Source organism: Crassostrea angulata, chromosome 1 (assembly GCF_025612915.1).
Source record: "Crassostrea angulata isolate pt1a10 chromosome 1, ASM2561291v2, whole genome shotgun sequence".
NCBI lineage: Eukaryota > Metazoa > Mollusca > Bivalvia > Ostreida > Ostreidae > Magallana > Magallana angulata.
The window spans coordinates 36,391,274-36,418,145 of NC_069111.1; the positions used below are offsets into that span (position 1 = coordinate 36,391,274).

At 34.2% G+C, this 26,872-nt stretch overlaps 2 protein-coding genes across 4 annotated transcripts; one reads left to right on the forward strand and one right to left on the reverse strand.

Annotated features, from left to right (window-relative positions):
* Window positions 1-541: 541 nt before the first annotated feature.
* On the forward strand, window positions 542-7,749 carry LOC128159597 (uncharacterized). 2 transcript variants are annotated; one of them, XM_052822735.1, is made up of 5 exons: window positions 542-660; window positions 809-969; window positions 5,900-6,033; window positions 6,145-6,169; window positions 6,418-7,749. In XM_052822735.1, exons 2-5 carry the CDS (start codon window positions 817-819, stop codon window positions 7,582-7,584), a joined length of 1,479 nt encoding a protein of 492 aa, XP_052678695.1. In that variant the 5' UTR covers window positions 542-660; window positions 809-816; the 3' UTR covers window positions 7,585-7,749. The 2 variants fall into 2 exon arrangements, with proteins under 2 accessions (XP_052678695.1, XP_052678705.1); XM_052822745.1 differs by having other exon boundaries at window positions 548-635.
* Window positions 7,750-12,991: 5,242 nt separating this feature from the next.
* Window positions 12,992-26,400, reverse strand: LOC128191032 (FMRFamide receptor-like). 2 transcript variants are annotated; one of them, XM_052863198.1, is made up of 2 exons: window positions 26,075-26,400; window positions 12,992-14,667 (listed from the first exon to the last, which is right to left on the reverse strand). In XM_052863198.1, the coding sequence occupies exon 2, from the start codon at window positions 14,663-14,665 to the stop codon at window positions 13,331-13,333; it is 1,335 nt and encodes a 444-aa protein (XP_052719158.1). In that variant the 5' UTR covers window positions 14,666-14,667; window positions 26,075-26,400; the 3' UTR covers window positions 12,992-13,330. The 2 variants fall into 2 exon arrangements, with proteins under 2 accessions (XP_052719158.1, XP_052719159.1); XM_052863199.1 differs by lacking the exon at window positions 26,075-26,400 and adding an exon at window positions 23,010-23,216.
* Window positions 26,401-26,872: the final 472 nt, after the last annotated feature.

The window sequence follows — 26,872 nt, forward strand, 5'->3', positions numbered from 1 at the left end:
ATTTCTTTTGTTGTTTCTAAAATTAAAACAAGGTACGTACACATTGCTAAGAAAAAATATCTATTTGTAAGCTGTTCATATTCACGAGTCGAAGTATTCTCTTAATCATTTTTGTACATGAAATTTAAAAGAAAAGAAATATATAATAACTATATTAATTTTGAACAAAACAAGAAAAAAATGTGTACGTTTACTTTAAAAATATGAATTTTATATTATAGTGATTTAAAGGCAGTATACCTTCCCTAAATTAATGTTAACTTAAGGGATCGATTTATTTGGAATCTTTTTTTTTATCATTATGAAGAGTATTCGGTTTAAAATCATGTTATAAAAAAATTACAGATTAAACTTTTAATTACCAGTTATAGATGAATTTTATTTAGATTGATAATTCAAGAAGGTAGTTTTTATGGGTTTGTACACTGTTTTAGTACTGAAGCACACAGAATATTGGTAGGAGTTGGCTTTATAGAAAAACATGCCGGCTTCTGAAAATTTGTAATTGGGTTCTGTATTTAGTTTCCTCATTGTATTTCCGATGTTGCTTTTTTGGAAAAACCGGCATTTTGAAAATGTAACATTATTTAATCATTCCGATGTAACCTGGCATTAGGTCGACACTAGAAAAAAATGTAAGTGACCTCTAAACTAGTGCAAGTAAGTGATTTGTTAATCAACCTGTCATTTCTATCTTTTAATAGTTTTTACCACATCTTTTTATTCAGCTCTTTTGAAAAGTCATTGCTATAGTAAGTAAACATATCATAATACATGTGTAAACATATCTGACTGCTCATTGAAAAAGACAAAAAGATGAAAGACAAAGAGGAGAGGAAGGTCGTGCACAGCGAAGAAACGTTACATCAGAGGAAACAGGATAAACTACAGCGTCAAGTGGACCAACACGAGGGAAAGCTACTGTCGAATAACCACCAGAGACTCCACACGTCCAAGGATGTCAACGAGGTAACAAAACATGTCAAACAAGGTAACAAAGAATGTCATCATTAAGATGACAAAAATTGGCAACCAGGTAACAAAGCATATCAACAAAGGTAACAGAGCATATCAACAACGTAACAAGAATGTCAACAGGGTAACAAAGCATGTCATCAAAGGTAACAGAGCATGTCAACAACATAACAAAGAATGTCAACCTGTGACTCAACCAGGTAGCAAAGAATGTCAACCAGGTAACAAACATGCCAACCTTGTTACAAAGCATGTCAACAAGGTTACAAAGCATAGCAACCAGGCAACAAAGCATGTCAACAAGATAACAAAAACATGTCAATTAGGCACCAAAGAAAGTCAACAAGGTAACAAAGCTTGTCAACAAGGTAACAAAGAATGTCAACAAGGTTACAAAGAATGCCAACAAGGTTACAAAGTATGGCAACCAGGCAACAAAGCATGTCAACAAGATAACAAAAACATGTCAATTAGGCACCAAAGAAAGTCAACTAGGTAACAAAGCTTGTCAACAAGGTAACAAAGAATGTCAACAAGGTTACAAAGAATGCCAACAAGGTTACAAAGTATGGCAACCAGGCAACAAAGCATGGCAACAAGATAACAAAAAAAATTCAATAAGGTAACAAAGATTTAACAACTTCCATCAACAAATTAACAATGGTAACAAAAATTGTCAACATGAACAAGAAAAAAATGCATGTCAACTAGATAACAACATGTACATTTTAAAATATGTAACATAGAATGTCAACAAGGTAACATGCTTCATCAAAGTAACGAAGTATCAACAAGGTAACAAAACGGTTTTGGACGGTTTTAAAATAATCACACATTCTATATATCAGCGTCAGCAGTTGAAGTTGATGTAAGCGAGATTTCGTCATTGACGTGTTCTCTCTTTTTATTCAGAGATATTTATGTGCAAAGAATATATTTCTTTATGGGGAATTAACTGTTAAGGTAAACTCTATCATTTTAACACATTCTTACCTTTTTAAAACACTGCTCAGCCTTACAACATTACAATATTCAAGATTTTCGTGTCATAAATTTTAATACACATTTTATTTTGCATTTGCCTTTCTCACAATGTTCTTTTGTACCAAGCTTGAAAGCAAAAGCTGTCTATTCATGTTGTGAAAGACAGACATACGTCAATGTTAAATACGTTTTCCTTTCCAATAAAAAAATGAACGCCATTTTACCAATTAAGGTTATGTACAGCTTAGTATGTCGCTACAATATATGTTTACAGAACATTAATCGTACATATTTTGCTATTTTTGTTGTTATTATATTGTGAAGTGTTTGAAAATTTATAGCATTCCAAAATCTTTAACACAGACAGTTTAATAAATGAATTTTGAATTTTATATTTTATTTTGGCTTCACATACTCGTACGTTGAACGTAAGCCTAAATGAAAACTCGCGCTCACATTGAAGATCTAACGGTTGTGACTGTTGAAATGCCGCTTCCATTGCCTAGTACTTATCGTTAAAAATACAAGAACTTTGAATTGAAATATCATATGCAGACAAGATAGAAAATTCAAATAAAGAATGCGGGGGGGGGGGGGGGGGGGGTAAGATAGCACAAATGCCCATTCGGTTTGGTAGTGAAATAGAATTTTTAATTTATTTTTTTAGATTAAATCTTATCAAATGTATTATAATACGAGTTTGCAAATGCACAATTTCTAACTTTATTCAGTTTTTAATATACATATATTAAAAAAATATTGCCTTCTATTTTGGTGGTTTCGAACCCACAACATAAAAACCCAAGTTTTCTAAAGTTAGCTTATGTCTGGTAATCTTTTTTTTGGTCTGGTGCTCTAACCACGGAGCAATTTTAGACACAACAAATTGTGCTATATTTAGCTCACCTGAGCCAAAGGCTCAAGTGGGCCTTTCTGATCACAATTTGTCCGTTGTCTGTCGTTGTCGTCGTCGTCGTTGTTGTAAACTTTTCACATTTTCATCTTCTTCTCAAGAACCACTGGGCAGATTTCAACCAAATTTGGCACGAAGCACCACTAGGTAAAGGGGATTCAAGTTTGTTTAAATGAAGAGTCACGTCCTCTTTAAAGGGGAGATAATTAAGAATTATTGAAAATTTGTTGGTATTTTTCAAAAATCTTCTTCTTAAAAACTACCGGTATTAGGCCTGAAAAGCTTAAACTTGTGTGGAGGCATCCTCAGGTAGTGTAGATTCAAATTTGTTTAAATCATGGTCACCGGGAGTCGGGAGTGGCCACAAGAGGGGGATCAAGTTATACATAAGAATATATAGAGAAAATCTTTAAAAATCTTCTTCACAAAAACTATAAGGCCAGGAAAGCTCAAATTAAAATGGAAGCATCCTCAGGTAGTGTAGATTTAAGTTTGTTCAAATCATGGTCCCTGTGGGTAGGGTGGGGCCACAATAAGGGGATCAAGTTTTACATAGGAATATATAGAGAAATTCTTTAAAAATCTTCTTCTCAAAAACTATAAGGCCAGGAAATCTCAAATTAAACTGGGAGCATCCTCGGATAGTGTAGATTCAAGTTTGTTCAAATCATGGTCCCTGTGGGTAGGGTGGGGCCACAATAGGGGGATTAAGTTTTACATAGGAATATACATGTAATATAAAGAAAATCTTTAAAAATCTTCTTCTCAAAAACTATTAGACCAGGAAAGCTCAAATTTGAGTTGAAGCATCCTCAGATAGTGTAGATTCAGGTTTGTTCAAATCATGGTCCCCGGGGGTAGGGTGGGGCCACAATTGGGGGATAAATTTTTATACAGGAATATGTAGAGAAAATCTTTTTAATAAATTCTCTTAAAAACTTTTTGCCCAAGAAAGCTCAAATTGGCGTCTAACCATCCTCAGATAATGTAGATTCAAGTTTGTTCAAATCATGGTCCCTGGGGGTAGGGCGGGTCCACAATGGATAAATTTTTATATATAGTGAAAATCTTTAAAAATCTTCTTTTTAAATACTATTTGGCCAGAAAAGCTTAAACTTGAGTAGAGGCATCCTCGGGTAGTGTAAATTCGAGTTTGCAAAATCACAGTCCCTAGTGGAAAGGTGGGGCCATGATGGCGGTTTGAATTTTTACATAGATATATATAGAGAAAATCTTTAAAAATATTCTGGGAAAGTTTTCGGTCCAAAACTCAGTACTTAGTGTGAAAGCAAAAGTTATGCAGATTTAAGTTTGATGAAATCATGATTCCCTAGAGAAAAGTGGGGCCACGAAATGGAGGGGGGGGGGGGGTATATAGGAATAGAGAAAAATCTTCTTACAGGTACAACAATAATAGGGGCTTGGTATTTCCAAAAAAGAAAAGAGGTGGATAAAAATTGACCGATTTTGAATTTTTTTAAGTAAGATATACTGTACATAGTTCTAACGATATTTTGATACTGTAATGCTAATTTGATCTGAATTAAGGCAATTGTTGCTCAGGTGAGCGATGTGGCCCCTGGGCCTCTTGTTAAATACTATGTGTGACTTTGGCCACGAATTATTATTGTGTTATTTTTAACCGGGTTTTCCAACTGTAAAATCCGGTTATTAAAATGGTGAAAATGGCGGGCTTCTGCCAAAAAGGTACCCTCATTGTACGGATAACTCCTCCTACAGTTTTCAAGATAGGAAGTTGTTCTTTTGCAGATCAATTGTACATATATCAGAGGTGTGCATATTGCGAGGATTTTAATTTTCAATAGTTTATGAAAAAAATACCAGCTTTTGAACTTAGTCATTTTTTGGCAAAATATTGCGTATAGGGTACCCTCATTGTACGGATAACTCCTACAGTAATTGTTCTTTTGCAGATCAATTGTACGTATATCAGAGGTGTGCATATTGCTAGGATTTTGATTTCTGATAATTTATGAAAACAAATAGCAGCTTTTGAACTTAGTCATTTTTTTGCAAAATATTGCATATAGAATACCCTCATTGTACGGATAACTCCTCCTACAGTTTTCAAGATAAGAAGTTGTTCTTTTGCAAATCAATTGTACTTATATTAGAGGTGTGCATATTGCTAGGATTTTGATTTCCAATAAATTATGAAATAAAACCCAGCTTTTGAACTTAGTCATTTTTTGGCAAAATATTGCATATAGGGTACTCCATTTCACTGGATACGGGTTGACATGGATTATGGATACAGTTCACATAAATGAAAACCCGGTTTGCTGTCACATTGACAGCTTTTCACTTGTTTTTCACAAGGTTCAATTGTTGGGATACAAAATGATATTTTTAATGTGTAAAGGGTCATCTCTCCACTTTTTGTTAATTGAAATCGGCTTGTTTTCCATTAGACCTTATTTAGACAATGAGAAAAATATGGAGCACAGACCTACTCTTGACAATATTTAGAGGTTTTGATATGTACCCGCCTGTTTGTGTCAACATATTCCAAGTATTGAACATATTTAAAGGTTAAAAATCGATTATATGTTAAATATATATTGTTTTGAATATATTTTTTTAAAATATCAAATTTATGGATATTTTGATTTTTCAGTTTCTTATCCGTGTGTGTATAGGCATTTTACACGCCTTATCCACCCATCTTCTTAAAATGAAAATATAACCACTGATGCAACAGTGGATGCAAACTTTTCACAACCGCTAACGCGCATTATACTTAATTTGTTTGAACATTTTGTTGAAGTTATGTGACTACATCTTTCAAATCCTTCAAAAAATAATGATTGCTTGCGTGAACCTTTGGTTCTTTTACCTGCTTTTGTTTTGGTACCACAGGTCATTTAGACGATGAATCAGCTTCGTCTACCGTGTTTTAAAACTGTAATGAATGATTCTTTCCTATTTCACAAACACGCGATAAACCGTTGTGATTCTATAAACGACAATAACGTTTGTCAGATGTGAGTATTGTTTCTTGGACAGTTAATCCCCTCCAAGGCCCTAACAGCGGATATTAATATTCGACTACAAGATGACTCGGCGAAGGACAGTTCCGTAATGGCATTCGTAGCGGTCGGGATTCTCATTGGACATTTGTTGGCTATCCTGGCCATTATGTAAGTAACCGTACATTATAAACCTTTTCCGGAAAATAAATTTCATTTTGAGTTAACCCCCCCCCCCCCCCCCCCCCCCCGGAATTTACATTTTATTTTTCTGTACCGCAGAATTTGTCGGTGTTATAAAGCAAGAGTAAGTATTCGTTTGATTTCTTTGATCGTTAAGTGCATGTAGTTGTTATGTTATTGTATTTTTGAGCATGCGTTTATTGAAATACTTTTTATTTTGTTTTGCTTAAAAATTAGGATAAAAAGAAAACTTGTTTAAAATTACAATCGTTTCCTTTATTGAATTTGATTAACACTGCAAACCACCCTAATACATTAACAACATGACAGGAGAAAAACCATAATCATGTTTTAATTGAATTTGATTTTAAGTCGGACACTGACAGTGATGGACAGAAATATGTTGACGTTGTCAGCAAGGGACATAAACAAGAAAAGAGAAATGAAGACGTTGACAGATCCCTTTCCAACCACTCCTTGAAGTTACGACCTTTGTCAACAGTCAAGGTCAACAGAGCGACAAGCACCAGCCAAAGAAACCTCCTGACCTCCCAGACATCTCTGAAATCTACACCGCTGACCAGTGAGAAACAAAACCAGACGTCGCGCCTCTCCTTAGAGCCCCCACTTCCAGTGTTTAAATCTACAACAGGACAGATGTCCCATCTCTCTATGAACTCCGCACCACCAGTGTTTAGATCCGTCCCTGACAAACGGTTCAAGCTTTCCCGTATGTCTATAAATTCTGCACCACCAGCCTTTGGATCAACAAAGGACCAAACGTTAGGTCTGTCCTCAAATCCCCCAGTCAAAGTGTTTGGATCCAAGCAAAACCAGACTTCCTTCATATCAATGAAATCGGCACCATCAGACCTTAGATCCGCCCCAGTGAAACAGAAACAAATATCCCATCTCTCCATTAAGTCCGCGCCTCCCGCTTTGGATTCCGCACAGGGTCAGCTTTTTCGGCTCTCTATGAAATCAGCTTCTACTGCCGTTAGGTCGACCCAAGAGAAACAAATTCAGACTTCCCGTCTTTCATTGATACGCGAAATGTCAAACACTCGACAAAATAAAGCTGTGGAATCTAAAGAGTTGGTCAAGTCCAACACCCGTATAGGTTTACTGCAAGAAAAACAATTGCCTTCCCGCCTGTCTTTAAGGTCTGCACCACCAACTGCAAACCACGCGAATAATGTGAAATACGATGTAAAGGAGACATCCTCGAATCCTGAAAATATATTTTCATTGACCAACAAGGGTAAGCCTCGCAGTGTGACGTCACAGCACGTTGAATTAAAACCATCTTTTCCGCTAACATCGAAATTTACGGACCTTAACGATTCAATGGTTTCAGTTCATGAAGGTGCAACAACTGGACAGAGATCGGACGGTTCGGTACATACCGGTCTCCATTCGATACCATCGGTACCAGAGAATAACAACTCCACTACTGATGACACGAGGGCCTTGGGGGTACGCCCTGCACCCCCGTATCTGACGGGCATCCATCAGTTCAGGAGAGACAGTGGGTGGTGAGAAGAGGGTGTCGGATGTTCATTGACACCCAACCCCCTCTGGCAGTTGCTCATTTTGGTTTGCATTTCAATTTACAAATTGAGATACCCGTTAATTTAAAGTATTTTGTTTATTGCTAATACATATCCGTTATTCATTGATTGATATTACATGTATCCCTTTTTACTGCGTTTTTTATGAATATTCTCGGAATTTAGTGCGTGAAAAAAGAAAAAAAAATACCTAGTACGTATGAAATGACTCATAAACATTTGTTAAAAACTCCCTTTTTAATAAGAATTCGAAAACCAATCGCTCTCTGTCGAGCAGCGAAAAGTTGATAGAATCTTGTAATCCATCTTTATTTAATTAATACTTTCATCTTTTTTAAATTTCTAGCCTTAAGCTTATAGTATTGATTGCCTTTGGTAACGAATATATGTGCATCAGCCGGATCACTAATTGAAAGGATAGAAAAGGGAATTTTAATGCTCGATAAAATTGACGATCACTCGAAATAAAATATGAAAAGGCGGAAGTGAATTCGAGCTTAAACATGCAAGCAAACGAGCATACTCCAGTACAAGTTGAAAGTCAGATAATTGTCCATGCACATCTATCCACTTCAATCAACTTTTTGAACTTTCAAAAAATCTATATCTATCGTAAAAATCCAAAAAAACAAAAACAAATCTTCGTTTAATGAAAATTATGCGTACATTTTAAAACTTGGTTTGATGAATTCTTTTGAACATTTTACCTTTTACTTTTGTCGCACTATGAAGCGTGATTTCAAATTTCTAAACGAAATAAATATAGTGTGGGTTTTGTTTTTGCAACCATAAACCTTTTCCTCTGTTGTCATGAGAATTTATTGGTCCCCACACACACACAGTCACAACGTGAAATAGAAATCCAACTTGTTTGTTTTGTAGAAAACCTAGCTCAAACCTCCGTATTTTCAAACCCTCTGATTTTAAAAAACAAAAAACACAAAGGCACTATATATGACAAGTAGTACACACGATCTAATGAATCTAACAACCAGGGCCTTCAATGCAATCTCTGTTTCCTTTCAAAATTTCGGCAACCTTGTTTGCTTTCCGCGAAAACTACAAGTTGTGTTGTATCTTATAACATGTACAAAATTATGCAAATTTTATTTTTGCATTACTACCAGGAACATATGAATTGGTGATTACGTTTTAAAAAAATGAAAAAAAGATATTAAAGGATATCGTTGGAAATGGGTTACGTAATTTTTTTTGGCGAAGCTCTCCCCTACCACCAATCTGTTAATATCGTTCCAAATACAACTTCAAATTGTGCAGTCTTTATTCTGAAATGTCCGAAAAATTCTCAAAAGTCAGGACCATGCAAACAAATTTTAGCATTTTTGAAAATCACTCCCAAAATCAGTCAATGGTACATGTATGCTCACTTTCTGCTTGATCTGTCCTTGACAGGTAAAAGCTATCCTCTGTCACCATCGAGAGATTAGCAATTCAGAGAGTACTTATATCACGGCCTTCATTTTGAGCGTTCATATGTACTTCACAAACGTTGATATATACTCTAGACTAATCAGGTATCTCTCAGAGTACACTAAATATAATACCAGTATGATATAATATACTTTGTATAGATGTTGCCACGAGTAATTAATTGATAATGACTTCCAACGGCACAAAAGCACATTTTCTCTCTGATTCTAAATGAGATACCGGTACATATATCTATTTGATACCCTTCGTTCGCACACCGGCTCAATCATCATTTGATGGGTGAAATCCTAACCTTGACAGTTCCTATACGAAGGAAGAATGCACAAAAATCTGCGATTGTTCTAAAACAGGACAATGGCACCAAATTATTTATTCATTAAGGCTTAATCATTGTTATTAACCTTCATGAATAGAAGAATAAAGGTTCTGTATAATGGTACGCTAGGACTTATGAAATACATTGTATGTATGAGAAGTGCAACTGACATGGCAGAAGAGGAGTAATTTTTACGACCTTTACACGACTGAATTCCCACAAATTTTAAAGATTAATCTGTTTGTTTATTTAAAACGTTAGCTTTGAATTACTCTGGCAAAATCGTCTAGATCAAACTTTCATAGATACATGTATGTACTTGATTAAAGTGAATATAATTTCAGATACCCATAAAACCTTAACAGAACTTATTTTTAATCAAATTAGTTTAACTGTTGCACAATTTTGATTGTATTCAAGGTACTGCGCATCTGCGCGGGAAAACGACAAGTACAATATCCGGTATTTGTTAGTGATAGTCCAAAATACAATTTTAACGTAGGTGGGGTAATTCGAGTTGTATCAAACCTACCCCCAAACTCCCAGAAAACGTGAATTGATATTATATTTATATTAATAGATAAATGTATTTGACTTTATCTTTGAATTAAGGAATTGATTACTATTCCTAGGAAGTAAATTACTTAGTTCAATTAAGAACAGGAAAGTTTCAATCAATGATGAAGTTGTAAAGGAAGCGGTCTAAATTAAATCTTTAGATCTTGGCGTTTACTAAGAAGACTGTGTTGCCAATGAATGGTTCATACAACCATCTTTAAACTTACAAAATTCTCCTCGCTAATCATTATTAAAATCTTAGAATAACAAAACACTTGCATTCTGTGAATTGATTACGACTCACAACATATACATTTTAATGTACATGTTTAGTTACTTAATTATATTAGCTCTTCTTTGGCACCCAAGTCTCTTTCATTAGACAAGTGGCTTTTACCTTTCAAGAGAACGTCTTGAATAATTCATATAAATATTCTAAATTATTTTGATTATATAGATACGCTGTTTTGACTCAACCCTGTACATTATGTCGAAGATAAAAAAAACCCACATCGTATTAGACTGTCAAGTTTATGATAATATGAGGAAAAAAATGTTTTCAATTGATAGAATGATGTAATGATCATTTGAACCAGATAAAATTTGCCAAATTACAGTCTTTAACCATGGAAAAAATCTTCTGCGTGTGTAAATTTATAATGAATAAGGAATCATTCTTTGAATATTATGAGGTGATAATTTCGGTCGGGCTTGATCAAATCCAATAAAGCCCGAAGGGCTTTATGATAGATTTGATCACGCCCCGACCGAAATTTTTACCTCACAATATTCAAAGAAAATTCCTTATTACTTATATTTATATAATTTTAAACCATCGTACGATTAAATGTTTAAATATGAATAAGCAAACCCCGCTGGCGCCTCAATTTGACTTCATTTGGAATTATATAAGGAATAAGGAATCATTCTTTGAGTATTATGGGGTGATAGTTTTGGTCGGGGCGTGATCAAATCCAATAAAGCCCGAAGGGCTTTATGATAGATTTGATCACGCCCCGACCGAAATTATCTCCTCATAATATTCAAAGAATGATTCCTTCTTACTTATATAATTTTAAACCATCGTACGATTAAATATTTAAATATAAATAAGCAAACCCCGCTGGCGCCTCAATTTGGCTTTATGAGTTATATAGTACAAAATCGATACGTAGTGTAATCACAGGCAAAGACACTGGAAAATGTAAATATATAGTTATATAGTACAAAATCGATACATAGTGTTATCAGAGGCAAAGACACAGGAAAATGTAAATATATATAATTCAACGAAAAAAGTTACTTACAGGTTCAATGGACTAGGTGCAGCTTAGTTTAAATGTTCATTTTGTTTACAGTGTAAGTTTCAATGTTTATAATGCACAATACATGTATGTCACTTTGATTATTATTTATATTTAATTATTTATTTTAATAATTATCTAATTAATAATTTATAATTCATATTTATCAACAATTATTTACTTACTTTCTTATATATACATACATAAAAATTGTATGACAATTTCAAACAATGTATCTATAGTTTTGCATCAATGGTATATTGTCCTTTACATACTTTAGATTCTTTAAAATCAAAATTTAATCTGTCATGTACAGATTTCGATTTTAAAGAATCCAATTTTTTGTAAAAGACAATATTGAAAGTATACTGAGCTTCTTCTTGGAAAACACAATATACCTGCAACTTAAGGTATCTTCTCTGGTTTATTTTTTTCAAAATCAGCTTCAATAAAGAATTGCACCCTTCATTTCTTTGTGCAATCCAAATAAATCTGCTCAATGACTCTACGTGAGTGATGAGAAGGTAGAGTCAAATTTCTTTCTAAAGTTAGCTGTTTAAGTTGGTGTTACCCCTACGCATGGTTTCAAATGCTTTATGATGAAAGGGAATTTCTTTAGTTTTGTTATTAGATTTGTTATAAAAGGAAAGAAACGAAGAACGAAGAAAAAATGAATATAAATGGTACAGGAAAAAATGGAATAACTTTTTCATCGTTTTCCGCCATTTCTTTGTTTGGTACCTCGGTAAAAAGGAGATATATCGAGATATAAAGAGTTTGTTTGTTTTTTCAACCATATGATTTATGTAAAAAAAAGCATGTTTCAGAATTGAAAACCTTTATGTTAGCAATAATTGAAGGCTTACAAAATGTACGCATTTTAAACAATAGGTTCTCTGAATTGGTTTCTCAGTAAGAAAGTCAGATCGCACTAGGGGATTAATCAGAGAACACACGTCTTCAACATTAAAACAGCTGATCGTAAAAGTCTTCGATGACATTTTCGTCTCAGATGGAGGCGACAGGCTTTAGATAGCCTACCGATTTTTTCATAAAAGAATTCGTTGTCATGGCAAAGAATCAGCATTTTTCTTCGAATTTTAAGATATTGTGTTAAATCTTTTTATTTACCGTTAAGTAGATTATTCTGTTTACAAATATTAGTCAGGTTTATTACATGGATTGTATTATTTTATCAATATAATAACTTACTTTCTTACTTCCCATGGCGCCTTTGTCGTATAGAGCAGTTGTAAAATATATTATAACACAGCAATTTTAAATTTACTAGCTGGGACGACAACGACTAAAATACTGGATTGACGTATTTTTTTTTCTAGTACAAAATGTCTATTCTTTGATACACAAAGCCAATACTGACAAATGTTTATGCTTAAATTTAAGTTCTTTCATCATGGAATGGTCAGGCACAATGCTTTAACTATCGCAATATGGATTAATACAGAGAGAGAGAGAGAGAGAGAGAGAGAGAGAGAGAGAGAGAGAGAGAGAGAGAGAGAGAGAGAGATTATTGTTCTAATGCAATATGGCGAATACCTTACAAATGTTCTATTTAATTTTAATAAGACGGAATGCATTTTATTGCAATCTAATTAAAATTGGACTTGTGAAACCGCTCCTCCACGATTACTAGTATACGATATTTATAATGCATTATAGGGGCGAAATTCAATTGGACGCCCTTTGAAAAAAATCCATAGAAAGAAAGACTCAGTTCATACCGTGTAACAAATTATTTTAATTAAGAATAACATACTGTATTCGGCGTATTAAAGACATTTAATTTTTTATTTTTACTTATCTTTTTACGTACATGTATTAGATACAAAAAAATAAAATAAATACAGTCATTGATTTGTATCGATATCATCCTTTTTGCAAAGCTATGATCGGATTGCAGTATTCTTACACTTCAACGACAATATTTCAATTTTCAACAGCACGCTGTATTGAGCCTGTTTGCGCAAACAAATGTTTGACTGACGTCGGAAATCCGCTGAAAGCCGCGGATGGTTTAAGACGTCAATTTCATTCTTGACACTCGACCTTGGATCTCGTTTTCGTCACAAAACAGTATCTGTGTACGAGCGTTTTGTGTAGCAGCTATTCCGCTTGAAAGATTCTCTAGAAGTAAGGGATTCTTGGGAACGATGCGGAGTTGCAGGGGGTCGGAGGCGTCTGATTAGGTATTCGGGCGAGTGGGAATTCAAGCCGATTCGCCTGTTTTCCGCGTCACGACAAGATGAAATTCGCCGGACCGTGGACATCCCCGTAGAATAGGAATATTCCGATATGCTCTTTCCTAGGGTGTACCTGGAGTGTTTGCAAAACAATCGCTGGAAAACCTTTCTGAATTTCGTACTCATTACAGAGTATAGAATAAAGTTCACTGCAGCGTTTAGTGATATGAGAATGTTTGCAACGTTTCCTGCAATTTTGCGGTAATTGTTTTCAGTATGAGTTAATTCCGTCCCGGAAAGTTCTAAGTAAGTAATATAGCACATCATTGTTGCTGTAGGAAGCTGACAAATGATAAACACAAAGGCGACGCTGATCAACATACACGTGATTCTTGTATGTTCTCCTGAATGTGCCTCCCCAGGCCGGTTCACGGCGACGTACGTCATTCGCCTTCGTATACGGTTAGCTTTACACACTGAACGAATAAGAATAATGTTGAAGCCCAATAATGCCGCTAGCGGAATAAATGTAAACATTGCAACTATAAACCAATGATAAAACACCGTGTAGGCTCTGCTTTCTCCAATTTCTGTGGTTATAATTTCGGTAATTGTTAGGTTTTTATCGTTTTTTGATTCAAAAACTTCCCACTCTAAGAATTCTGGTGATGTTGCGATCAATACGAATAAAACGACACAACACGTTATAATCCGGGCTCTTTTGGGAGTACAGACCGCGCGGCCTTTGATTGGGTGACAGACTCCTACGTACCGTTCTAAAGTAAACGTCACCGTCAAGCACACAGATACGTTCGACCAAATGTCGGCCAACACACGAGAATAAAGATAAAAATACTTGTATATTTTCTGCTCGTTAATGTCTTCATAATGTTTCAAACTCAGTGCCAGACTTGTTACTAGATAAAGAATGTCAAAAATAGCCAAAGCAGTCAAGTAGCAATTGGTTGACGTCTTCATGCTTTTGTGAGTCAAAACTGCAATGCTGACGACATTTCCGGTTACGCCTGCGCAGGTGATGATAGGCACCAAACACTTTTGAACCACTAGTCGGGTTAAGCGTAATTGTTCGTCACTTGCTAATTCTAAAGGGTTGTCCATCATGCTGTCCATCCGGGTTGCTGGGGTAGGAGAGGAATGTGAGAGGTTACTGACGACCAAGCTGACCAATGGCGATGAAAGAATGGTACTGTTTTCCATTTCTGAAAATAAAATATTTTGGTGGATTAATTTGCTCGCAATGTCGACAAATTTTTTAACTTAATCTTGACATGTTAAATAACTTGAATGGTTACCCCAATGAGTGTTCTGGACCCGTATACCTATGTCAAATATCACGAGTTTCCCCAAACCTACCTGGATGTTCACCTAAAGAGAACAATCTAAGAGGATTACACTTAAGATCCAGTTAACGAGAGGCCATGCTGAATAATTCATAATTATCTACAAACTAACTAGAACGCATGGACATTTATTTCACATCATGATAAATATTTAAGAAAATTACCAACACCATCTCCCACCTTTGCGAGGTCTAAAAAGTTTTGGAACATAAAAGTTGACAGTTTCCATTCGACAGTCATATTAAACTTAATAAAGGAAAATGTTCATGGCAATTAGATAACTTTGTCGATATCTCTTGTGCACCATAGGTAATAAAGTGTGACCCATTACGCAAACCCATTTGTCCTTGTAACAAATTTGAAACCAGGAAACATCTTGCTTGTTTGTCTGGGGAAATCAGAAAGGATCGGTACTCTATTTGATTCACGCAAAAACTACTTCCACTATATTGATACGTTAATTGTCATTATTTATTGAAAGAGGAAAGCTTCACAAGTTAAAGATGAATGATGATAAAATACCGGTTGGTATCAATTTGAAAAAACGTACGCAAATTTCTCTGATGTCATGGACTTTAAAAACTGATTGCAGTAAATTTCTCCATAAATAATCTGGATGGCTAAATGATGAAATAAAGATTTTTCAGAATTCTAATAACAATAATTTTTTGCCCAGTTGAGTTATGCAGTTGAAAGATAATTAAAATTTGACGTTTAAGATTAAGTATTTGTGTATGGGTGATTTTTTTAACGAAATTATTGAATATTTGAACCCAAATTAAACAATACCTTTCTGTACATGCACCCTGTCATGATCTTAAACTGTGTCAATTTCAGTGTCATTTTCTTTAGGCAAAACGTAAAAAATTCAAAGTTCTAACTTGTGAAGCAACGGAGTATTAAAGATTATTCCAAACTTCATTTCTTAAGGTTGAGATTCTGTGCAGAGACTTATACTTTGCCAATGCATCATGTGTATATTAGTCCTAGAGGTGAAAGTTACTGATGAGGCTTTTAACATTTCCATTCATTGATCATAAAAGAACACAGAAAATATTCCGAAGCATTGGTATTACATGCTTGCATGGGACGCAATACATCAAAACAACTATCATTTTACTTTTCAGCATCTTAGCGAGTGCATTAGTTTGTGTTGAAAGTTTCAGATACCCTAGCATTTTTTTTGTTCGTAAGTAATATTATGTCTATGTTCAGGTTCGGAAAATACAGCTCAAAGTTGATGGGAAAATGAAATAATTTATGACACAGTTATGGCTTCATAGTTTATTATCAAGTTCATATACGTTCCTCATTATCAACTGGACTTGTGTATGAATATCTGGTATCCACGAGTTACGGGAAGAAAAGTCCAGATAATGAGCAATTTGGTGGCTGAATTGGACCTACAATTCATTGCATCGGTGAAATATAGAGCATCTGCTTCTAGTACGATAGTGTAGAAATTAGCGGACTAATCCATGCATCAATCACGGCGAGAAATGACCAGAATGATGATCGATCCACATCATCCTACGCTATCTGTCCAAATTACAATTAGCCGCCTCGTGTGCTTCTAATTCGAGCTTTCAGCAAAAGGAATTGCAAATAGGTCAGTCGTTAAGTATGATTCTGTGCGACAAAAAGATGCTGTCAATTTGTATAGTATTTGAAAAGAGAAGAAAATATTATGTATAGTTAGTGCTGTATCTTTTTTCTCTTTTAAATTAATTGTGAGGTTTTTTAAAGGATAGAGCGAACACGAATGAATAGTATGGCGAGTCTCTTGTGACAAAAATCAACTTTAATTTTTTCTTAATAATTAAATTAGTATACATCAAACAACAGATGCATTATATATCTCTTGATTCACTGCCCCCATTACAATAAAATGAGAGACTGTTGAAACAGTTAGATCTGATTGATGACGCGTGCGCTATATAAACATGAGAAGAAGTACATGTTGAGTATCTCTTATTCTCCTGCAATTATTGGCAAGGACTGCAGAAATTGACACACATATATGCATGCTGCCTCTTTGTATTCTGTTAATTAAGATACCTTTTTAGAACTTTATTTTGTTAAATATCCTTCTATATTTGTTTTACTTAAGGTAACTTCATACTCGTAAAATTCTCTGATGAAAGTTGAAAAACAGAACTGATTTCAACTTAACAGACTTGGATTTCATCAATCATTACAAAAAATATTCATGTCATCACACTTTTTGAGATGTCAGAAAAACATGAACTAGAGCATATTTTAGCAACATAAAACGTACTTTTTTTGGTTAAAAGTAAAAATCTTTGAAGGCAAAAACTTGTTTATCTTTTTTTAATTTTATTAACCGGGTTTTCCGGAAAAATCCGGTTATTAAAATCGTGAGAATGGCGGGCGGGCGGGCGGCTGCCAAAGGGGTACCCTCATTGTACGGATAACTCCTCCTATAGTTTTCAAGATAGGAAGTTGTTCTTTTGCAGATCAATTGTACATATATTAGAGGTGTGCATATTGCGAGGATTTTGATTTCTGATAATTTATGAACAAAATACCAGCTTTTGAACTTAGTCATTTTTTGGCAAAATATTGCGTAAAGGGTACGCTCATTGTACGCATAACTCCTCCTATACGTTTTCAAAATAAGAAGTTGTTCTTTTGCAAATCAATTGTACTTATATTAGAGGTGTGCATATTGCTAGAATTTTGATTTCCAATAATTTATGAACAAAATACCAGCTTTTGAACTTAGTCATTTTTTGCAAAATTTGCACATAGGGTACCCTCATTGTACGGATAACTCCCCCTTCAGTTCTCAAGATAGGAAGTTGTTCTTTTGCAAATCAATTGTACTTATATTGGAGGTGTGCATATTGCTAGGATTTTGATTTCCGATAATTTATGAAAAAAACCAAGCTTTTGAACTTTTTTTGGCAAAATATTGCTTATAGGGTACTCCATTTCACTCGATACGGGTTGACATGGATTATGGATACAGTTCACATAAATGAAAACCCGGTTTGCTGTCACATTGACAGCTTTTCACTTGTTGTCAACTGTGTTAGAAAACTAAAACTACAAATAAATTTTAAAATTAGTTGTTGGGATTAGAAAAATTACAACATTTAGACATACAGCAGAGAGAAAAGTCAGAAAAAGATTTATTTCCCCTTAGCATAGATAAAAAGTATAAAATAAATTGGAAATATAGGATAAAATTAAGCTGCAAAATTATCTTAAACTTAACAGTATTTTTTAATTGCATCCATGTGATTATATTCACATGAAATAAATAAAATATTAAACCACAGTGACTAATCTCTCTGTTAAACTCGATGCTTTATTAGTTATTAGACTGTTATTATTTACCCGTAGTTGTTCGTTGGTTTGTATTTAAGGAATAAGGAATCAATCTATTGTAGTCTATTATAAAGTATTGTTAGGTGATCAATGATCAAATCAAATTGAGTCCGAATGGCTTTATGATACATGTATTTGATCACGCCCGAGCGTATTTGATTACCTCATAATATTCAAAGAATGATTCCTTATTACTCATATTTACATTATTTTTAGCCATTGTAAGTTTTAATGTTAAGATAGTTATTGATGGAATGTATTGGGCAAAAAATTACAAAATCGATTCGTAGTGTTATCACAAAGACGCTGGAAAATATTTAATATTTAATATATGATTAATATTATCACAATACACCATTCAAAGGAAAGAACAAGAAGGCTTTACACATTAACAAACAACAATAAAGGAACAATGTCACCAACTTATCTCAGCTTTTCAGAGAAAGCCACTATGAGACAAACAAAGCTGGTCGACGATAGATATACAAACAATAAATATCTTTTCTTAGCACAGCAACTCAAAATCATTAACTGCTTTACGCTGCGATGAGATTGGTCTATCAAAAATAGAAGTTATTCCGTCAGACATTCCCTAGGGACATAACACGATGAAAAATTTGATTAATGCGTCTAGATCACAGAGTCTAGGTATATTTTCCAATACTTTGTATATATACGTATGGGGAAAAAATTATGTAAAGTGTTCATTGAAAAAGCAGCGGTGTTTAGCGATACTGCATTGTTTTATTGTAATTTTACAATTACGAACAAAAATATGGAAACTATTTTGCTGAGATCCTTGTTTGCTTATTTATTGCAATCCAGAAATAAAGGATCCGGGGCTATAAACCTAGACATCTCATGTTTGATCTCAATCTCACTTTACAAAAGAAATTATATCGTAGAAAAGTGAAACGAACACCAATAGTGAGCTATTCTGAGTTTTATAGCCCCAGAGCTAGGTGTCAAATACATGTAATGGCTTTTATGTACTAGAGAAAATGGAGTTACATTATTGTAGTTTTTCTACAATTAGAAAGAGGAACATTTGCTTTGATTTCTATTTGACCATATTAAAATTTCCCCTGGAAGTGTTTGATTTGGAATTCATAAAACCATGTACTAGTATGTAAGGTCAACTTATTTTGTTCAAATTACATAAACAGGAGAAAATCTACTGTGGTGAAAGGTGGGACTTTTATACAGTTAATATTTATTCAGGGGGGAAATCTACTCTAAAGTCAGATTTCGATCAGGAGTACAAAATTACAATACATCTTTGACAATAAGTTTTATGCCAAGTGATTTTATTTCTAAATAATGCATAGTTTATAAATCTTGTTCTGGTGCTTATAATCATCATTAACCTATTGGCGATTTCAAACTCTTCTCTCTTCGTAAAGTAATCATGTCATGTTCTTTTTTCCCAAAGCGTCAGATTGTCACTTGCATGAAAGAAGCATCCCCGTATTTCTTTAGGAGAAGACACTTTAACACATAAGCAATCCTTTTTAAATATTCATCATTAGATTACGACAGTATGAAATAAGATTTCACCGAGAAATACAAAGGAAAAAACTGAAACCTCAAGAGCAACAAAGAAACGGAAATGGCAATTAAGATAACCACTTTTATCCTAATACGCGAAAAACTTCTTCAAAGACCTTTGATCGATCCGGTATGTTTCCTTACTCAGAGAACTGTTCAAGTCTCTTTTATCTAAATAGAATCGAGATGACATATCTACCTATTTTTTTCCCATTCATTGAGACTGCGGAGACGAACTACACCTTTTAGAATTAATCGGCGTAGGACAAAAAGATTCAGTTTTATATATTACATTGTTCATGTATATAATTTTGTGAATTCCGCTTCTTCTAATCCGTCTTTGCAAATGTCAGCTTCTCTATATTAAAAACACCTCCAGAACCATGAACAATTGACTGCTAAAAAGAAAAGCAAGTTTCCTGCAATTTCGATCTTGGTTTATTTAATTCTTTGTTGTCATCATTTACCTTGTTGTACCGTATTTGAGCATTAAATGCTTATTTTTTGCATATGGTTGCTTCGTAGGTCAGATCACGCACATTATGTTTAGTGTGTTATCACAAGCATATAAATGTTATGTTTTATAAACATTGGGCCATTGCCGCTCGCAAAAAATAACCTCGAACACAGACAAAAGAAATTCGTCGGAAATATCTCTGCATGTAGTTCCAATAACATGGGGGGGGGGGGAAGTCAGTCGCAACCTCTCAGGCCTTTCGGTCCAGCGGAAAAAAAACAGCCTGCAAATTTGTATTTCCGACTTCTGTCGGGCAGGAGAGGCTCGGATTCACTTGGGCATAACAAGTAGCGATATTTTTAAATTCGAGGAAACTGTAATCTGTTAACGACATTTAAACCAAATTTGGTTTAACCATGCTAGGGCTTTTGAACGAAATCACATTTTTATGAGATGGCAAATCAGCGACATTATGTAGGCATTTACGGACAATATTAAGTAACGAGGTAAAAAGTGTATGTATGTTTAGTATCTGAAAAAAAGTTTCTATGTTAATGACAACTTTTGGTTGTCTAGATTCAAATAAGTTAAAGTAGGAATATACTTTTCTCAGAATCCCTTTCCATAAATATGAAAATCTAATTCCAGTAAAAAAAAAATGACGTTCATCTATCTGATAAAAACTTAATATCTTAAAAAAGAAAAAGATTGATATTGGAAGTAACAATGGTTGTGTCTATCGATGGCAACAAAACATGGTCGTACTTTTTTTTCAATTTCCTATATAGATTGATTTTATTCTTCGTTTACACAACTTTCTAAGTAATATGACACCGGGAGTAGGCCTAAGCTTTTCAAAATTAAAGCTAGCTCTACTCAAACAACCAATTTCCTGATGAAATAATGCAATACTTTTGCAACGTGTTCATCTCGCGAGATATTCAGAATCCATGCGCAGATCTGGGAGGGGGGGGGGGGGGGGGGGGCTTGTCAGGACCTCCCCTGCAAAATTCAATTTCTTTTTTACGTTATAAAATCGACAAAAATATGCCTCAGACCCCCTCCAACGGGCAAACTCAAATAACCGTCGGACCACCCTCCTGGAAAATTTTTCTTGATCCGCGCATGGAATCGTACAACTTTCTTTCTTCATGCACGCCATACATCTTCTGAGCTATATTCCAACATTTTCCTTTCTCCTTTCTGCTCTTCTAAATCAATTTTTTTTTAAATCCATTATTTGAGTTGAAACATTAATGTAAAATGAAAATCACGCAGAAAACGTAGATCGTGCCCATTAACAAAGACTTTGCCCCCCCCCCCCCCAATAATATAAGCCAAAAAAAGGGCTGAATCCATAAGCTTTCTATACTAGTAAATGGAAATTTACCATTTGACCAGTAAATGTATCTTAAAAAACCAATGGCTGGACGATACATGCCCAGCACATGTGTGTTCTAAATTTCATTATAAAGGAAAAGCAATTGTACATCAAAAATTAAAAAATCGTTTTTATAATTTCTACTTGACCTTGAAATATATAAAAACATGTAAACCACCTTTTTAAATCGGATTTGGGCAAATGACTCCCCGGCTACTTCGATAGTATAGGAAAATCTCAGTTATTGTATTCTTTGTGGCTTATCTCCTAGATACGTGGATGATCGATCAACTGACTAAAAGAACACTAATATTAATTATTGGCCTAGTCTACAGTTTGTTCCATTTGAACACCGAAAATGCCAATGGCTCATCTCCCGTTTCAGGAAGAACCCTTTGTCTCCTTTCAATTATAGCATATGAAATCATCTTACAATAGAAAAATCAACAAAACAATGGTTCACAGTTTAACTTCAGTAAAATATCAGTAAAATAAAACTTAACAAAAATGTCTTTGGCAAACATCGCCGATAAATAACCTTTTCTAATTTTAATAGTTTCTTCATAATTTAAAAATTAGTCCATATGTTGGAGCCATCTCCAATCTTGGTTGATTAGCAATCATATTTATACTGGCATGTGAAGTCTGCCTGGGTTCACAATTTGGATTAGATAAAAACAAGGTTTGCAAAATTTAAAGAAAACAGGAAACATTTTTTGCCAGAATTTTAAGCATTGAATTTCCTATAATCGGCACTCAATGGGCTCAATCTAGAAAAAACTTGGTTTTAAAATGAAAGATGTTTCTCCCAGCAGTGGTTAGACAGAACAAAAATTAAATTTCTGAAATGTAAATGATTAGTTTTGTTTCTCAAATATTGCCAAAAACACTTTATTGTTTGGTCCTGAAGCTTACTGACAGAAATCGAAGAATAACTGAATACCATTAAATAATTGACCAACATTCGATTAGCACTTGCCAAGCCCTTCGATGAAGGGAAGACCAAGACTGACTTGGAGAAGAGTCCTTAAAAAAGAAATGGCCAAGAAAGGACACAGCTGGAACATCATCCACCAACTAGCAAAGGACAAAGAGAAGTGGAGAAGAATTGTCTGTGGCCTATGCTCCACAGTGGAGTCAGAAAGGCTTAAGTCAATAAGTCACATTTACCCCCTTTCTACCTCTCATGATTCTAAGCATACATATTACCATAAAAGAAAAATAATATGGATTGCTTAAGGATGAGTCTTTCGCAAACAGGAAGGAAAATTTGTAAAAGTAGCCAATTTTTTAAGAAAAATGTTTTAAAGTCGCAAAATTAGTGACATAATATAAAACAAAGGTATAATTCTTCAAATTTATAAATTTTTAAAATTGCTACTTTGATTAAAATTATTGTATAGATTTTAAAGCAGATAGCCTTGACATTCATATCTAGGCTTAAATATCCAAGTATCATACCTTGTTCTTTGTGTCTTCAGATCGAAGGAAGTGCAAATCACCTTAACTTTGATGATTGTGAAATTCATACCACATACTATGCACAGTCTAGCAGTCAAACATTTCCATCCAGATATAGAGGAAGAAACAATCCCCTCAGCGAGCTGCTCTTATTTGAATTTGATTTATTGACTAAATTGTTTTTCTCAGAATCGTTAATAAATTATTGGCAGAAAGAGTTGCTGGTATTCTGGGATTTAATTCAATTGACACACAATTTTGATTGAGTTTAATTATTAATTCTAAAAAAAAATCGATTCGTGGTTGAAAACAATAAGTTCAGGATGTCACGCTTGGCTGCAATGACCAAAATTTGCATCAAAACAAACCAACTAGAAATTAAAAATTCATTTTGTACGTACAAAAGAGTGGAAAAGTTGATGCTCTTAGTGTCCTTGGATTTTTAATTAAATCTAAGTTTAAAAAAAACAGATTTTGTTCTAGTTTCGTAGTCTTCGCATATAATTCCTCATTTTTATTACATGTATAATATATAAGTTCAAAGATACGTGAGATTGACAAAATTTAAGAATGTCAAAAAGTAATCATATTTATAAAAAAGGCTTTTAAATTAGAGATTAAAGGTATGTCAATGGCACTCAAATTTGGATTTATTTTGAATTGGTTTAATTTTTTATGGTCTGGGAGATTCTATTGTTAGGCATTTTGATGTTTTTATGGCAAGATTATAAAACATAAACATACCTTTTGCATCAGATGTTACGTAAGGTTATGTTAGTGACTAAAATATCATTATTTGGTCATTTGAGAGCCTTTTAAAGCTTTAATCATACTATCAAGTGTATTACAACCAGAAATGAAAAATGGAAAAATTGCAATAAGAAAATTTAAATCCATCATATACATGTACTTATTATACGATAAATGTGAATTCTTAATGAATGTTTAATGTGCCTAAGTCCACGTGTGAATATCAATAAGCACCCGGACCCCAGGGTTAATCTCAGTGTCCAATACAAAGTCTTAAGTTTCTTTTCTCGGAAATGAATATGAGAGAAATTTTGATGACCAGAGCAATCAGGCAGATGTGGGGTTGTATTTTCATCTTTGCTGTCATGCTATCAATCTGCGTTGTTTGTGTGCATTCACGATTATTGTAGTGGGGGGGGGGGGGGGGGATTAAACCAAGAAAGGAAAAATACATCGTCCAATGTACGTCAAAGGTTTTTTCTCGCTCAAATGTCAGCAATTCCACTGAAACGTTTATCCAAAATATTAAAATATGAGTGTTATGGAAAAGAAGGGGTAGAAAAAATAAATTAAGAAAAATGATTACAAAGGTTTAATATTTACCAAAAAAGATTAACAAATAAAAAAGAAGAAAAGCAGTTATAAATTTATACAGTAATTGAACGAGTTTAAATATCAAATTGTTTTACTTAGAGGGAAAATATGATGAAGCCCTTAATTCTTCGATTTTGTTTTTAAAAGTAGGGAAAAAATCATAATGGTTCATACCAATGTAAATGTCACGGAGTTCTAGATATGCATAATGAAGCTCCTTATGGACCAACGACAAGGCCAATATCTTACTTCTACATCTCTCATTCGTTATTGCTTCCAGAGACTGGCGCCAAATTTGGATTACATGGCATTAGAATTGATTGTGTGTGTGACCTGACTGTCCAATTACTGTTACAAAAGCCTGTCTAATTAACCCACAGCGCAAGATTCCCTCTGCTAGATATACCGGTATATTGAATGAATGACTCAGTTTTACTTATCAGCTCAGAACCCAACTATGAACGTCATCCACGTCTCCAGTGTTTCCAATTACCAATGATAAATTTACAAAGTTTAAAAAAAAAATGTTTTCAGACTAATTGTCGTAGGTTAATGTTTATTAGCAGAAATAAATGTTTGTGATAAAAAGTAAAATTAATACGAGTAGTCGTTTTGACCTTTAGTTAACTTTGATCTTTGATAGGAAATGTTTTTAACTTATTTTTAAAGCATAGTTGACGTGTAATAGACAAATACAAGTATCGATATTTTTTTTCAGTGACCAAAAAATATATTTCGTTGGAATAAGATATGAAGACAATGTTAAAACTAATTGTCACGAAAAGTTTTGTTTTTCCTACGCGCATACCGAAGGTGTGATCATGCAAACTAAATTTCCCCATGTGTGAGAGTAGGCATCCTCTTTTTCAGCAACTATGATCAAATTTGGAAAACAAAAACGATAAATGAAAGCTAGAGAGAAAGTGTTGCGCAAAGACATCAATCATGCTTTGAAATTAAAAAAAAAAATTCATCATGCACGGGAATAAATAAAACATTAAAAACTGCACCGTGACGGAAAATAAATCAATTTAAATAATAAATCATAGCTAAAATATTTTTGAATTGCATTAGAATATGACAACACTTTCCTGGGAACCGTGGCATTAACTAACTGAATGGAGACCGTCCACGCATTCTTTATGGCGGTGAGGATTAAGATTAACTGTGTAGAATTACTTTATTGACCAAATGCTGCCACACAATGTTCAGTAATCTTTAACGATTTCAGGTTTTGTCGGAAGAAAAAGATGAAAGGAGGGAGGACAAAATGAAATGAACCAGGAACATTTCTGAAATTTGTTTGAATTTCATTATTTCAAATTCTAAGACAATGAATTAAAAACATTGAAATGACGAATTTATCTAGAATACTGGAAATATGCCAGAGCATGTTAAACTTTCTTTTTAACGAAAGAAGGAAGAATAAAATGGAAGTAAATGAAACGTTACCATATCTTAAAACCATGCAGGTTTTTCTATAGACTTGTACTTACAAGCATCCAAAAACATTTGAACAATATCCTATGATATAGTGTTTTAAGATTTTCTTCACTCTTCAGAGAGAGAGAGAGAGAGAGAGAGAGAGAGAGAGATTTGACAATGTAAATAAACTAATAATTTCCTGGTGTTTTGAATTTTAAGTTTACATTTTATTTATCAATAATGAGTATCTATACACTTTTCTTATTTATGAAATCATTTCAATATGATGTACCTACCATCTAGATCGTGTACGCCCGCCGTCAGTAACAAACATCGGTGCCGGCGCTCTACTCATTCCCAATCAGTCTTCATTAATGAGAATTGAGAGATCCACACGGGGGAAGAGCCTCTTTACCTGATAATGGAATAATATCTGAATGATCAGCAGCTGAATCGGCTGCATTGGAGAGATTCAAAAGAACAACCAATCGTCGCTTGCCAATCATTAGCTCGTCGACCGTCACCGGAGAGCGGAACGCCGGAAACCGTTGACGTAGGTGATTCGAATTTTGTACAACTGACGACGTTAGACCGCCATTGTTTGATCAATGACCTCTTGAAGCTGAACACCTTTTGGAGAAGTTGCTTATTAATAGAATTCCAATAGAGGATTGCACGTATTGAAAGGTTTTGAGTTTTGTAGAATTATTTATTTATAGACGTGCATTACTGAACAAATCGGAACTAATCAATCGATCAATACCGCCCTCATCCGATACGTTCATTCATTATCTATAGGTCAATTTGATTAAGACATACATGTATACATACAATTTAAAAGACGGACGCTGGTTTGCTCGACGAAAACTTGAGCTTTTCAAAGATGTACGGTATTGTGAATATACATATTCTATTATTCTATTGGATGTACTGAAAGAGACGAAACTATACCAGGCCCCCCGCCTCCGATCAAAAAACAAACTATTGAAGCACACGAAGCAAATGAAGTTATTTCATCTCAGAAAGTCTGATAAGGATCGTGTGTAATGCGAATGATTTCCGAATGTAAGTACTTCATTGTGAAAGTCAACTAA